General features: G+C 38.2%; 2 protein-coding genes across 2 annotated transcripts; both read left to right on the top strand.

The window, feature by feature from the left end:
- The first annotated feature begins 10,651 nt into the window (after nucleotides 1–10,651).
- Nucleotides 10,652–12,101, top strand: LOC110942634. The gene is made up of 2 exons (XM_022184411.2): nucleotides 10,652–11,247; nucleotides 11,344–12,101. The coding sequence occupies exons 1-2, from the start codon at nucleotides 10,773–10,775 to the stop codon at nucleotides 12,099–12,101; spliced, it is 1,233 nt and encodes a 410-aa protein (XP_022040103.1). The 5' UTR covers nucleotides 10,652–10,772.
- A 954-nt stretch (nucleotides 12,102–13,055) lies between these two features.
- On the top strand, nucleotides 13,056–13,772 carry LOC110942641 (monothiol glutaredoxin-S2). Its single transcript, XM_022184417.2, has one exon. The coding sequence runs from the start codon at nucleotides 13,349–13,351 to the stop codon at nucleotides 13,655–13,657; it is 309 nt and encodes a 102-aa protein (XP_022040109.1). The 5' UTR covers nucleotides 13,056–13,348; the 3' UTR covers nucleotides 13,658–13,772.
- The last annotated feature ends 972 nt before the right edge of the window (nucleotides 13,773–14,744 follow it).

Genomic DNA, 14,744 nt, shown 5'->3' with positions numbered 1-14,744 from the left:
TCTATAATTCCCACAACATTGGGCGTCCCCTTTGTTCTTATACACAGGTACTACTACACTATTCCTCCATTGATCTGGCATTTTCCCAGATTTGAAGATAAGATTGAATAAAATAGTTAGCCAATGTACTCCTTCTTCTCCCAGGCATTTCCATACCTCAATTGGTATGTTATCAGGCCCAACTGCCTTAGCCCTTCCCATCTTTCTAAGGGTTGTTCTCACCTCCTCCTGTGTGATACGTCGACAGTAACCGTTATTCCGTAGTCGCCTTTAAGTAGGTGAATCATCATTTTCTTCATTTTCTTGTTGGTAATTCCTCCCGCCATTGAAAAGATTGTAGAAGTACACTTGCCATCTCATCTTAATGTCGTGTTCTTTGACCAAAACGCATCCGTCCTCCCCCGTTAAAAACTTCACTGCTCCTAGGTCTTGCCTTCTACGCTCTCTAGCTTTTGCAATCTTGAACATGTCATGCACCCCCTCCTTTGTTTCCAGTCGATCATACATCTGCTTGTACGCTGCGTTCTTCGCCTCTGACACTGCCTTCTTCGCATCTCTCTTAGCCTCTTTATATCTCTCCCTTAAAACCGCTTGCTCCTCCTCGTTTGTACACCTCAAAAGATCTCTAAAGTACCCTTGTTTAATCCTTATTTTAGTATGCACATCCTCATTCCACCACCATGACTCCTTATGGCCACACCTCTTTCCTTTTACGACCCCTAGCGTTTCCTTCGCCACATTAGTAATGGTGTTTGCCATGTCCTCCCACATTTGGTTTGCGTCCCCATCTACTCTAGGCGCTGTCATTAAGAGGACCTTATCTCTAAACACTTCGATTTTGTCACCCTTTAACATACCCCATCTCACCCTAGGTCGCATTACCCTCTCTCCCTTGGTTAGCTTTCCTCTCATGACTATATCCGCCACCAATAAGCGGTGTTGAGTCACTGCTGCCTCCCCAGGTATAACCTTGCAGTCCCTCCACCACCTTCGATCTCCTAGCCTCATCAAAATATAGTCAATCTGAGTGTTACGCCCACAACTGCTAAAAGTAATCAACTGTGATTCTTTCTTCTTAAAGAAAGAATTCAAAATACCTAGGTTGTGGGCCACCGCAAACTCTAACAAATCCCTACCAGAGTTGTTCCTATCACCAAAAGCAAAGCCCCCATGCACTTCACTAAAACCATCACTATGCCTACCAATGTGTCCATTAAAATCGCCTCCTATGAAAATTCTTTCTTCCCTAGGTATGGCCCTCACAACTCCGTCTAGGCAGTCCCAAAAATCTCTTTTCTCTTGATCCCCTAATCCCACTTGTGGAGCATATGCGCAAACAACTACACCACTTCCTCTCCTAGTACTAATCTCAGCACCATGATCCTATCGTTGTGACGTATCACCTCTACCACATTTTTGTACAAGTTTATATCTACTAGAAATCCTACCCCATTCTTTACCCCATCAGACCCTGAATATAACGACTTGTACCCATTGCGCTCATCCCCCTTATGTCCCTTCCACCTAGTCTCCTGAAGGCACGCTATCTCTACCCTACGTCTTTTGAGTGTATCTATGATCTCCAACAACTTACTACTAAGGGTTCCTACATTCCACGAAGCCACACGCAAACTATACCCCCTCTCTTTTCCCCTCCCTGCACCCCTCGTCCTCGAACACGATCTCAATGAAGTATCATGATGCCTACCGTCTATGATTGCTACAAATCGCCCGATAATCCAAAAAAACGCAAACTCGTAACAATTAATGATCAAATAGAGATTATAATTAAGTTCACACAATAAGTAAACAATCACAAATACGATCAAGAACAATGTAATAATAAGACTCAATCACACCGGTCCGTCTAGCCCGGCAACAAGTATGCCTAGACTCGACTATGCAAATGAATGTGATAGAAAATTAAAGCCAAGAAAAAGAACGATCTCACCCGAGTATGCAACTTCAAGCCAACTGAACTCCCAGCATACATCCTATGCCGGTGATGTATGACGTGATTTTCCGATAAGAAACGAAAATGCTGGTGTACCGGCGATTGATGGATCAGAAACGAGAGATTGAAGGAATCCCCTGAATTCGTGGATCTTTGTTGCTTAAAACACTTGCTTGGGCCTAAATTGAACTTCTGGGAACCCAAAAACGAAAACCCCCAAATTTAAAAATTAGGGTTCGTCACTTTGTTTTCTGATTCCTTCCAATCGAGTGAGAATCGTAAGAAACGAACACTGAGGTTTTGTTCTCCTCGAAAAACTAAGCAAGTTACACACAGGAACCACTCGATTTGGTGCAAATCGAAGCTAGAGGTTGGGGGTTGAAGATGACCAATGGGCTGCAAATTCTGCCAGAAAACACAGCTTGAACCTTCGATATGGAAAAATTCATAAAACGCTCAATTTTCGTCGAAAAAATGCGATTCGAGTGGGGTTTTAAAGATATTTCTTGGAGTTATATTTTAGACTCAAGAAACACATGTTATTGTTAGGTTTTGTTCAGGTTACAGCCAATACAAGTCGGCTGTAAATTCTGATCAGGAATTGTTTGAATTCAGCTTTCAATTTAAGCATGTTCTTGACATCATAACACTATTTTTAGCAATCAAAACCCTAAAAACATCTCATACATGAATTTAGTATCAACAAAAATCTGAATCTACTTGAGCTAAGCATGATTTTAACATATACTAGTCTAGGGTTTACTCCTAGACACTACTATGTTCCTATTTCATCAATATAACAATCATGCATCAACAATTTCTGAATTCTCTAAGTTCATCAGAATTTCAAGTAGAAATTTTCTATCAAATTTCAATACCTTATGACCCCCTTGCAATGGAGATCACCAATCTAGGCTCGGATTTCGTTTTGGAATTGATCTTGACCTTTAATTTGTGAATTTTTGGGTGAGTTAGGGTTTTGAAGAAACCTGGTCGCCCCCTTCTGTGTTCTGGTCGATCCACACACCAGTGTGTGTGTTGGATTTTTTTCTTTTATTTGTTTTTAATAAAACTTGTTTCATACTTCGCACTTTTAACCCTCCTACTTTCATGAGGTTTTTATTTTGGGTGTTTCTAACACTCTAATTTATTATCACTAAACTCTTATCTAGCTAGGTTAGTTTTATCACTAGTTAGTTTATCTCGTTAGTACCAACGTCGGATTTATAATAAAAGGATTTATATTTTAGGGGTGTTACATACACCCCGTTACCTCGGGTCTTTTATAAGCTTTATTTCCTCCAAAGCTTTGATTCACTTTTTAGTTAATATTAGGCTTACTTATTTAGATCCTAATATTTACTGGGTTTATTTTTATCACTACCGTATTTTACCCGTTTATTTTCGGTTACTTTATTATAATTAATAAACCCGTTTTTGGGGTGTTACAAGTCTACCCCCCTTAAAGAGGTTTCGTCCCCGAAACCTTATTTACGTAGTTCGTTGGTTTAATCAAACGAACCTAGTCTCGTTTTCAAGGCACACGTTTCTTTTGGTCAAAGTTTTCATTTATATTGACGCGTACGACTTTCATGTGTAAGGCCTCATGGGCTGTTACTTTCAGCTCGTGTCCGTTATCCTTATTAATTATCTATTTTGGCGGTTAGACTTATTAGTCGCCATCACTTCATACCCCATCACCCGGGTATTCTATTGCCAAGCGCCCCTTTTTACGTGTTTTCTGATTTCATATCTCGTAACTCACGTTAATGACGTGGTTATATTATGTATCACCCCCCCTTTTTGTGACCGTGACCACATCACGTCTTGTTTACGTTTATGTCGACTTGTCATTACCGTAAATCTTTCTCTCGAATGTATCGCCTTGCACCTGTCAGTGTCAAGATCTTTATTTCTTGATACTAATCATTTTCCGAATTCATCTCATAATATTCATATTTGTTAAAGCGTTGTTTCTTACTAATACTAAATTTTAGTTTAATGTTTTCTCTTTGATTATGTCAATTACTCATGCCAAGGAAATTGACAACCTACATTTTATTCTTTTTCCGTTCTCGTTTTAGACGGGGAATCGTAATCAATTCCCTCGTTTTACGCTATTAACCCGTAGGTTCTTTCACTTAGTCTCATAGGCTAATTCTTCAGATTTTCCCCCTTTTTAAGGTGAGACCCAACAGTTCGTTTCTTTCTATTTATGACCCAACGGTCTCCTTGGTCCCGTAGACCTTATCACTACATTTAATTCCGTAGGTTATGATGATCCCATAGATCATCTTTTATTCACGTCTATATTCAAATGTATATTTATACATATATAGCTTTAAAGCATCCCTTGTTATGTTTGGAATCATTTAATTTTTCTTTTGAACTTTAGTTGACCTTGACCGTAGTCTAAGGTTTCATTTATTTACTTTCGGACTATCTTTCCGACTTTATGACTTTTATCGTCATTTACACGTCGGTTTATCCTACGCTTACCATTACCCGGTTCTTACCTATACTTCTTTACGACCCGTTACCCGGTTTCTTTATCTTAGTGTTTTTAACTTTCTTGTTTCGTTAGTTTGCGTTTTTTTTCCTATCTAGATTCCTTTACAACCTGTCACATCACATAGGTTCATTAATATTTCGCGCTTCCATTATTAGGTTTGCGCTTACTTGCACTACCAAGCTTTTACACTTTATTTATCTCGTTTGACTTATTCGTGTGAGATTTCATTACTCGTGAACGTCAAACTTCATCCTTCATTCGACCCGTTCAACTTTAAAATAGTTGAACATAGTTATCAAAATTTCTGTTTGCAATTTCTCATCATCTTTTAGTCATGACTCTTAATCCGAGTCCTTTGACTTTCTATTTCGCGTTCCCGTCTCTTGGTTTACGCATACTTTCAAAATCCTACCCATCTATCGGGTATCTTTACCGAAGTTATCATCAAGTAACCATTCTTATATGGTTTTAGACGTCACTTTAATTTATTTGGCCGTCTTAGCGAAATTCATCGTTTTTATTCAGTCGAGTCCTTTATTCTTTAGTCTACCCCCTTTGACTTGTCTATGTGAATTTCATCACTTATTATGACAGTCAAACTTTATCCCCTATGTCTTAGCATTCACTTTAGTTGGTTCGTATTTTCATTTACTTTAATCTTTGTCCCTTCTCTCGGGCTCGTTATTCTAACGTAATACGCTTCCATCGTCCGACTTGCGTTTACATTTACTATCAACATTTTACTTATTTGACTCATTTGGGTACCTTTTTAATTTGTCCCATTAACCCCGTCCTTACTACATCGGATGTAGATGTGTCCGCTATAAGAAGTTCATGGTATCATATGCCACTACTTACTTGGCCAGAGTAAGCGATTAACATATGACACGCATGACCTTTTTATAGTTTTCACATCACGCCCTATGTAAGTAACGCCTCTATTTAGTTTTCTTGGAAATAATATCTTGGGTAGGTATTCTATTCAGGTTTTCCAAGTTTCTAATTTACATATGCAACAATCATTCTCTACATGTTTGCTGCATATTGCTATTTGTGCGATTAAATTTAAAACATGCACCTGATAACGCTTGCCCCGACGGGCTTTCCTTGCCATTCACCTTGTTCGCGATCGTTACGCGAGTTAGGTCCTTGGTGAGTATACTCAGCTTGTCATACCTCGGACCGTTCCACCGTCATATCCACAATTCGTTCAACTCTCGTCATCTTCAGATGCGAGAGTCCTTCAACTAAACATTTACAAAAGTTAGTAATTTCTACATTAATAAATGCACGTATTGTAATACAAGGCTTTTTACTGTACGTGATTTCGTTAACTATACTAATCATTTTCGTTGGTGTAACGTGTATTACACGATACCTTATGTGTTGTTCACAACACTTTAATCATACCAAAGCATTAACATACTTGTACTTACCGGATCTGCGATCAAGCCTCGAACCGAACACTTTACCCTTCAACCATGAGCTCTGATTACCAACTTGTAACACCCTTTAAATGAAATCAAGGTTTAACGTATAGTTTGTAAAAAGGATCATGTAATTAAGTTTACATATACATCGGAAATACGGGTTTATTAAAAACTTTTTATAATTTAAAAGTTTACAACATAATGTAAATAAGTTCGTCATTTAAAAGTAACAACGAGACGTCGTGCGGAAGCTTGTTTCTTGATCGCGTTTGGTTCTTCATTGAGCTTGATCGTCCTCCGGTACTAGAAATTTACCTACAACTCATAAAACATGAGTTAGATTAGTCATACGTAGCTTAAAACGTATTTAAACGGGTTCGCAATACATATAATAATAAAATAAACATTTTTCAAAATTTCGGAACCCGTCGCGTCGCGCGACGGCTCTCTGCTTTTGCCGTCGCGTGGCGCGACGCCCTGCTTTGTACAGAATTGTTTGTTGCTGAACTGCAGATTCCCATCTCAAAACTCAAACTTATAATTCACAAAAACTTGCATAACTTTTGTTCTACTTATCTGATTCACGTGATTCTTTTTCCTACGCGTCCGTAATTAAATTACGGACCCGTTTATCACCTTGGTTTGCATAAAAATCTGATTTATCCAATGTTGGCTCATAAATCCTTTAGGTGATTATTCGACCCGTTTGGCATTATTATTTCACTACATGCTCTAAAAAGAAAATAGTTAATTCCTATCATTTTACCCATCTCGGGCTTGTCAAACCTTAACATTTTCACTCCCATCCTAGAGTTTACGTAGGCGTTTACATTCACCGATTCATTTGTATCTATCTAAGCATTTAACCACAATTTACTTCTTAGTCTATTTTGACCCGCAAACGTTTTTGCCTATACTTTTTATATGTATCTAAGGGTTTCTAAATCAATAAACAAGTTCCTAAACAAACTCTAACGGTCGTTTACCCGGTTCGCCCGTTAAGGACTTTTTGGTCAATTCTAGACTCTTATTTTACGACGAAAGACTCACACCAATTATTGACCAAATTAGCACTTTTAACTACAACATAATTATACGTACCTGGCTCGGATCAATACATTGCCCGTTTTAATACCTTGTCTCGAAAATTTGCTAATTCATAGCAACTTTAATTCATAAGCCGCTTTATCCTGCAAGCATAAAACTCGACAAGTGCTTATTAGTCGATATTTGTCAAATGGTATCCACATTACCATTTGACCCATTTTACTCTTTTTATTCAGTAGGCTTACTTATAGTAACCGTTCAAAAACCCATTTTTATAATTAGCTTTTCATGGCTAATTTACCGTTCTATCTTTTTTACCATTAAACATGGTTTTTATCATTTATATTAGTTCCGACCCGTATTATTTCGCATCGGGAACCATATCTTGAATATCATCCTTATTGTATTTGAAACTTATAGGATGAACATTTATTTTACTAAAAGGTGTAAGTTTCACTTACCTTGCATCCGGTTATGTCCTTTTTCCGCGTACTCGATCCGTTTGACCCGCTTCTTTCCCAAGTCTTCATCTAGCTTGTCTAGAGTCAAACTATCATCATCACAGTTCGTAAGACGGTTAGATTAGTCATAATCGTTTACGACTTTTCCATCCTACGGGTTTTATGTTAAATTTATCATTCGACCATATCAAAATTATCATTCGATCTAATCATTGGTCAGTTTGACTTTTTAAAAGTCAATTGACTTATCGACATATTCAAATGCACATTTGGTTCATTGAACTCACTTAGGCATATTTCATCCGAACTCTTAATGAAATCAAATTTTACACACAACCAAGTAGACCGCGATTTCATTCAGGCATTTCAAATCACTGAAAAATGGGCTAATTTTGGTGACTTGTTTAACCAATTTACAAGTCTTCAAAAATTATGATTTTTTTATATGGCGTACCACTCAGAGGGTTAGGCCTTGTGTTAAAATTTCAAGATCTAACTGTTTACCAAAAATTCGTAAAAGTTCATTTACTAAGATGCAATCAGATTTGTCACTTCTGACTGCAGCTTACGGAAAAATTCATTTAAAATTCCTCGTTTATCCGATTGATGAAATTCCAATTGGCGATTCTTTTAGTCACTTAAATCTATCTACAGTAAAAATTTGAGGTCATAACTAAATTCCTAAATTAAGTTATGACATTCGTAATGGGCTGCAAATTCTGCCAGAAAACGTATCTTGAATCTTCGATATGGAAAAATTCATAAACCGCTCAATTTTCGTCGAAAAAATGCGATTCCAGTGGGGTTTTAAAGATATTTCCTGGAATTACATTTTAGACTCAAGAAACACATGTTTTTATCAAGTTTTGTTCAGGTTACAGCCAATACAAGTCGGCTGTAAATTCTGATCAGGGGCTGTTTGAATTCAGCTTTCAATTTAAGCATGTTCTTGACATCATAACACTATTTTTAGCAATCAAAACCTTAAAAACATCTCATACATGAATTTAGTATCAACAAAAATCTGAATCTACTTGATCTAAGCATTATACGTGTCTAGGGTTTACTCCTAGACACTACTATGTTCCTATTTCATCCATATAACAATCATGCATCAACAATTTCTAAATTCTCTAAGTTCATCAGAATTTCAAGTAGAGATTTTCTATCAAATTTCACATACCTTATGACCCCCTTGCAATGGAGATCACCAATCTAGGCTCGGATTTCGTTTTGGAATTGATCTTGACCTTCAATTTGTGAATTTTTGGGTGAGTTAGGGTTTTGAGGAAACCTAGTCACCCCCTTCTGTGTTCTGGTCGATCCACACACCAGTGTGTGTGTTGGATTTTTTTCTTTTATTTGTTTTTAATAAAACTTGTTTCATACTTGGCACTTTTAATCCTCCTACTTTCATGAGGTTTTTTATTTTGGGTGTTTCTAACACTCTAATTTATTATCACTAAACTCTTATCTAAGTAGGTTAGTTTTATCACTAGTTAGTTTATCTCGTTAATACCAACGTCGGATTTATAATAAAAGGATTTATATTTTAGGGGTGTTACATACACCCCGTTACCTCGGGTCTTTTATAAGCTTTATTTCCTCCAAAGCTTTGATTCACTTTTTAGTTAATATTAGGCTTACTTATTTAGATCCTAATATTTACTGGGTTTATTTTTATCACTACCGTATTTTACCCGTTTATTTTCGGTTACTTTATTATAATTAATAAACCCGTTTTTGGGGTGTTACACCTTTACAATAAACAAACGTGGGAATTAAAGCCAATAAAAAAAATACTTAGTCTACCTAAAGAACCGGTAAACATGGAGACCCACTCTTCACCAACGTACGCCAATTAAATAGGTCACACCAAATACCAAGTCCATCTACATAAACTATTAATTTAATCCAAAATATAAAACCATAAATTCTTTTCAAGCCATGCACTTGATCACGTGAACTCTTGAAAGTCTAGTTTGCTTGCTAATTTATTCAAGTATAACCCACAAACCCGTATCCATGAACCAGTGACCCGTGAACAAAACCCAATTAACCCAACAATTTTGCTTTCCCGTTAAAAGAGATGTGAAATGTGGGACATATAAATACGTTTGCTTACATTAAGTTGTGATAAAGGTCTCTAATCACTACAAGAATGGAAGGACATTAGCGGCGACGCCATTAGTGGCGACAGGCCTAATGTCGCCGCTATTGGTTGATCCGCGTCACAGACCCTGAGACCAAACCCCAGTCGTTGATCAAAATCCTGATCTAACGGTTGGGGATTTAACAGGTATTAGCGGCGACCATATATGGGCAATAGCGGCGACACGTCGTCTCCGCTAAAAGTATTTGTCAAAACTTTAAGGATAGAGAAGATGAGGATGATTACGACTGAGTGACTTGTTGTTTTTAATGTAGGATTTTATTAAACATTTTAGGATTTTATTAAACATTGTAGGACTTAAACGTAGTTTGTAATTATATTACGTTTAGTATATGTTCATGGCGTGTATGTTTGCGTTGTTTAAATTAGGCAGGTTCTGTTTTTCGGGCGTAAATCTGACTGGGTGCAACTATATACAGCTGTTGTTTAAAAAAAATAGACTTTTAGCGGCGACACATGTCGCCGCATTGTCCATTGCCTTTACCGACCAACTATAATTCCGACGGCCTTTTAGCGACGACAAAGAGGACAATAGCGACCTATCAATACCGGAGATGCTTTAGCGGCGACATGTCGCCGCTAAAAGTCAATAGCGGCGACATTTGTTATCAGTAGCGGCGACAGCTGTCGCCGCTAAAAGCCTTCCATTCTTGTAGTGTAATCTCTAATTCAATCTCTATATAACATAGTGCACAATACTCAAACAGAGTTGATGTTCATTCATAGATTGGAAATTGTATCTTCTAATAGACATGTCAACATAAGTTTATGGTCTGGAGTAGTCACTTGGTAGTCAAGCAAAACACATAACTGACCTTTCACTTTGTTTTGAGCCAGTTATGCAAATCTTCCTTCTGCCACTTGGCAGACCATTAAGATTCCTTTCTTAGACTAGTGGGTATGGGGGCCGGCTTGGCCCGGCTTGGCCCGGCGCCGGACCCCCACACCGCCCCCCTGGCCCGGCTTCCATCAACATCGGCCACCCACAGCCGGGTGGGCCGAGCCTAATTCAAAAAATCCAACCGTTAAAAAACGGCTAGTTTAATAAAAAAAAAAATCAATTTCCTTTTTAAATAAATACCATAATCCCACACCTTTTTTAAACCAATTTCTCTCATTCTACTCCCATTCTTCTCCATTTCTCATCCTTTTTTATAAAAAAACTCTATATTTTTTATACCATTCTCTCCCAAACATGAATCCATTCAACCCAAACAACCCCAACCCGAACAACCCCAACCCGAATAATCCCAATCCGAACCAACCTAATTTTTTTTCTAGTCCCGCTTACACTCCGACTATGGATCCTTCGTGGGGGGCTTCGCAATTTCCGTTTTCGGGTTTCCAACAAACACCCAACGCCTTTTCACAAATGTCTCAACTACAACAAGTTCAACAATATCAAGCGCTCCAACAAATCATGCAACGCAACACGTTTGAACAACTACAATCCCAATCGCAACCCCCGGTTCAACTTGAAGATGATGATGAAGAAGTCGTCCCCGAATCACCACCGCAAGAGCTCACGCGCAAAAAAAAGAAAGGGAAGGGAAAGATGGTTGAACCCGAAACCGCGCAAAAACCGAGAGCAAAGGCGAGGCAATGGACGAAAGTAGAAGAGGAGGCGCTAGCTATGGCGTTTACTAAGGCCTCTAATTGCCCGATAGTCGGTATAATTTTTTTTTTTATAATTTTTTTTTATTTTCGGTTTCTATTTTTTTTATAAATTTTTTTTTTTTACTAATGCACTATTTTTAAAATTTTAGGAAACAACCAAACGGGTAGTAGTTTTTGGAAGAAGGCAACGGATAGGTTTAACGCGATTATGGAGCATGGGGAGGCTCGTGATGTCGAATCCGTCTCGGGCAAGTGGCGTAAAATGAGCAAGGTCATCAACAACTTTAACGCGATTTATAACCAAATTTACCTTAATCCTCCAAGCGGGAGTAACGAGGAAGATATTCTTAACCTTGCTATCGCCAAGTGGGACTCCCAAAATCCAACGCCTTTCCCGCACTTCCGAGCATGGAGGGTTGTAAGGAAAGAACAAAAATGGAAGCCGGTTCCAAATGAGGTCGCAACGGCCAAACGCACTAAAACTTCCGAGTCCGGAAGCTATAGTGCGGGAGGCTCCACCGCTCGATGTCAAATTGACATAAACGACGACCCGGAAGATGACGAGGATGCGTTGCCCATTCACGAGTCGGAACGTCCCACCGGGAGGGACAAAGCAAAAAAAGAAGCGGCCGGAAAGCGTAAAGTGTCCGGCTCGAGTGGAGGTGGCGGCTCGAGTGGAGGTAGAGGCGAGAAGGCGTCGTCAAAAATGGACGACTTGATAAACGAATTCCGTTCGTTCAAAGAGTTCGCGACCGAAAAGTATAGTCACAAGAAAACCGTGTCGTCCGACTATGCTCGAGCGGAAGATTTTAAGATTATGCGGTTGGATCTCGACTCGGTTCCGGAGGATGAACGCGAGGTTTATCGGAGGATGAAGGAAGAGGTGAAAAAAAAATGGACGTCGTAGGTTTTAGGAAACGTAATTTTTTTTATTTTTTATTTTCGGTTTCTTTTTATTTTTTAGGAAATGTAATTTTTTTTTATTTTCGGTTTCTTTTTTTTTTTAAGGAATGTAATTTTTTTTTAAGGAATGAAATTATTTATGTTGTTTGATGTGGTGTTTTTTAAATTTTATAAAGTTTTTATTATCTTGGTAATTAAATTAAACAATAGAAAATTATAAAATAATGAGGTGGGGCCCCATCCTCCATCCCCCTCCATCCCTCATTTGGCTCATCCCCCACGAGCCGCCTACGTGGCGCCTACGTGGAGGCTCATCCCTGTGGGGATGAGCCGAACCATACCCTCTAGTCTTAAAGGCTTCAAGAAGATCACAGAATAGAACCTGATACCCAGATTCGCTCGTACTCAAATGTACAGCACAACTTCTTTCTCTATTCTCTATCACGAAATACAAAGAAGATATGGGCAGAGAGAGAAAAACCATGGGCAGATACAAAGAAGATATGGGCAGATAGAGAACAAACCGGGCAATGGTACGGATGTCCTCTGCTTTTGTCATGCGTTTCATATTTCCACGCTTTTGCTTTGACTTTTGATTTATCTATTTTCTTTGGGAGTGGGAATTTGATTTATCTATTTGCTTTGACTTTTGATAACCATCGTCCACACCTGATAATTTTCAGTAGCTACAATCCGATAGTTAAAAAAGGAATCTATCAAGGTCAATGATGTAACTAATTAATCACAAATGTACGCTAATGCCATGCATATCAACCTAAGGAACTCGTTATGCTACACACAGTGGCGAAGCTTGACGTTTTCGACGGGGGGTCGGAAAACGTATATACCTAAAAATTTTTATAGCATCAGGGTCGAAAACATATATACCCAAAAATTTCTATACGAAAACTACATATATAACACTACTGTGCGAAAAGTTCGGGGGGTCAGGCGCCCCTCCCGTCCCCTTCAAAGCTTCACCAATGGCTACACATACCTTAATTCCGTATCATTTATTCAGTTTGATAATGATCATCATGATCTGTCAAAGAAAAAGAATCTGATCTCACTTTCAGCACCTAAAAGGTATCACCCCAACAATTTCAAATCCTATCCTATCACTATATATAGACATCTTAGGATCATATATACACTCACAACAAATCTTCCCACAACACCAAACTATCTACATATATCTTTTACAAAAGCTAGCATTGTCTCATACAACATTTAACTTCTACAACTCCGGATATGGCTATGGTTACATCATTGGTGAACGAAAGGCCTGTGGTTATATTTAGCAAAAGCTCTTGCTGTATGTGCCACACCATTAAGACACTGATCAGCAATTTTGGTGCAAATCCTACAGTTTATGAGTTAGATGAACATCCAGACGGAAAACAGTTAGAGAAGGAATTAAGAGGACTAGGGTGTAAGCCAAGTGTACCAGCTGTATTCATAGGAGAGAAGCTGATTGGTGGTGCTAATGAAATAATGAGCCTTCATCTTAAGGGTCAGCTGGTACAGTTGCTCCTGAAGGCTAATGCTATATGGGTGTAGTCAAACATAACTGTGAATAGCAGTGTTATAATTTGTAGTTATTAGAATTTAAAAGGTATTGTTTTCAGCCTTCTTTAATGGTGTTTTAAATCCATTGAGAACTTATGTGCTAACATCCATTTGTAATTTCTTAAGTTGTTGAGAAGCAATGAGAATACTCTGTTTTCCTAGAGTTACTATTGTCATTTATACCGAATTTTAGAAATATTTGTATTTTAATAATATGCTATATGGTAACTCATGTAATCTGGATATAATCACTTAACAATTTCAGGGTGGAGGGTATAACCATCGGGGAGTTGTGCGGTGACTTGAGTCACCGATTCGGTGACTATACCTTATGATTGTGGGTGAGTGTTTGAGTTGGAGAGGGGGTGAGAATTCGGTGAGTCTTTACCGAAAATGGGTAAGAGAGAGTGAGTGAGAAAATGGTGGGACCCAACCTCTTTTAACCAATCACATTTTTTTTTATTTTTTAACCTACTCAAACACCCTAGGGTGATTGACTATACCCCCTGATTGAGTGCAAAATGGGGAGTAGAATGGGGAGTTGACATGACATAATATTATTGGGTAGGATTTTACTCAAACACCCTAGAGTGATTGACTATACCCTCCACCCTTATAGTGTGACCTTAATTTGCACCAGCTATATCAGGAGGAATTCTTTTCTGTTTCTTTTAATTGTCTTCTTTTCATGTAGGCAGAAAAAAAATGCATAATAATGAGTGAGTACCAAAAAGCAAGTTAACACACAAAACACCATGTGATTTTGTTAACAAAGATGCCATTTATCACTTTGATAATGAATTGACACACTTTCTTGGATTTTCTTTTTTAGTTACTGATATTGGTTGTTGATCCTAGATTGGGGGAACTAGGACATTCAAGTGAAAAGAATAATTTCCAAAGAAGAGGTTTAAGAGAAAAATTCATAATTTATCATGAATCCGTTTATGCTATATTTGATCTTTAAACTGTGTTTTCCATAGAAGGATTTTGTTTTATCTCACTAACACTCATAAAATGGTCATCATCATACTCCGTAAATCTCACCAATAACAAAGCTAAGGTAGAGTCTGGGGAG

This window comes from Helianthus annuus, chromosome 1 (genome assembly GCF_002127325.2).
Source record: "Helianthus annuus cultivar XRQ/B chromosome 1, HanXRQr2.0-SUNRISE, whole genome shotgun sequence".
Taxonomy (NCBI): Eukaryota; Viridiplantae; Streptophyta; class Magnoliopsida; order Asterales; family Asteraceae; genus Helianthus; species Helianthus annuus.
Note: the sequence above shows the minus strand (reverse complement) of the source record. Positions and strands in the feature narration are given on the sequence as shown.

What these genes read in the sequence shown, in the direction of transcription:
- LOC110942641 (XM_022184417.2), top strand. Translation starts at nt 13,349, where the DNA reads ATGGCTATGGTTACATCATTGGTGAACGAAAGGCCTGTGGTTATATTT.
- LOC110942634 (XM_022184411.2), top strand. Translation starts at nt 10,773, where the DNA reads ATGAATCCATTCAACCCAAACAACCCCAACCCGAACAACCCCAACCCG. An exon ending in CTCTAATTGCCCGATAGTCG is followed by an intron (nt 11,248 to 11,343) that starts GTATAATTTTTT and finishes TTAAAATTTTAG; the next exon opens with GAAACAACCAAACGGGTAGT.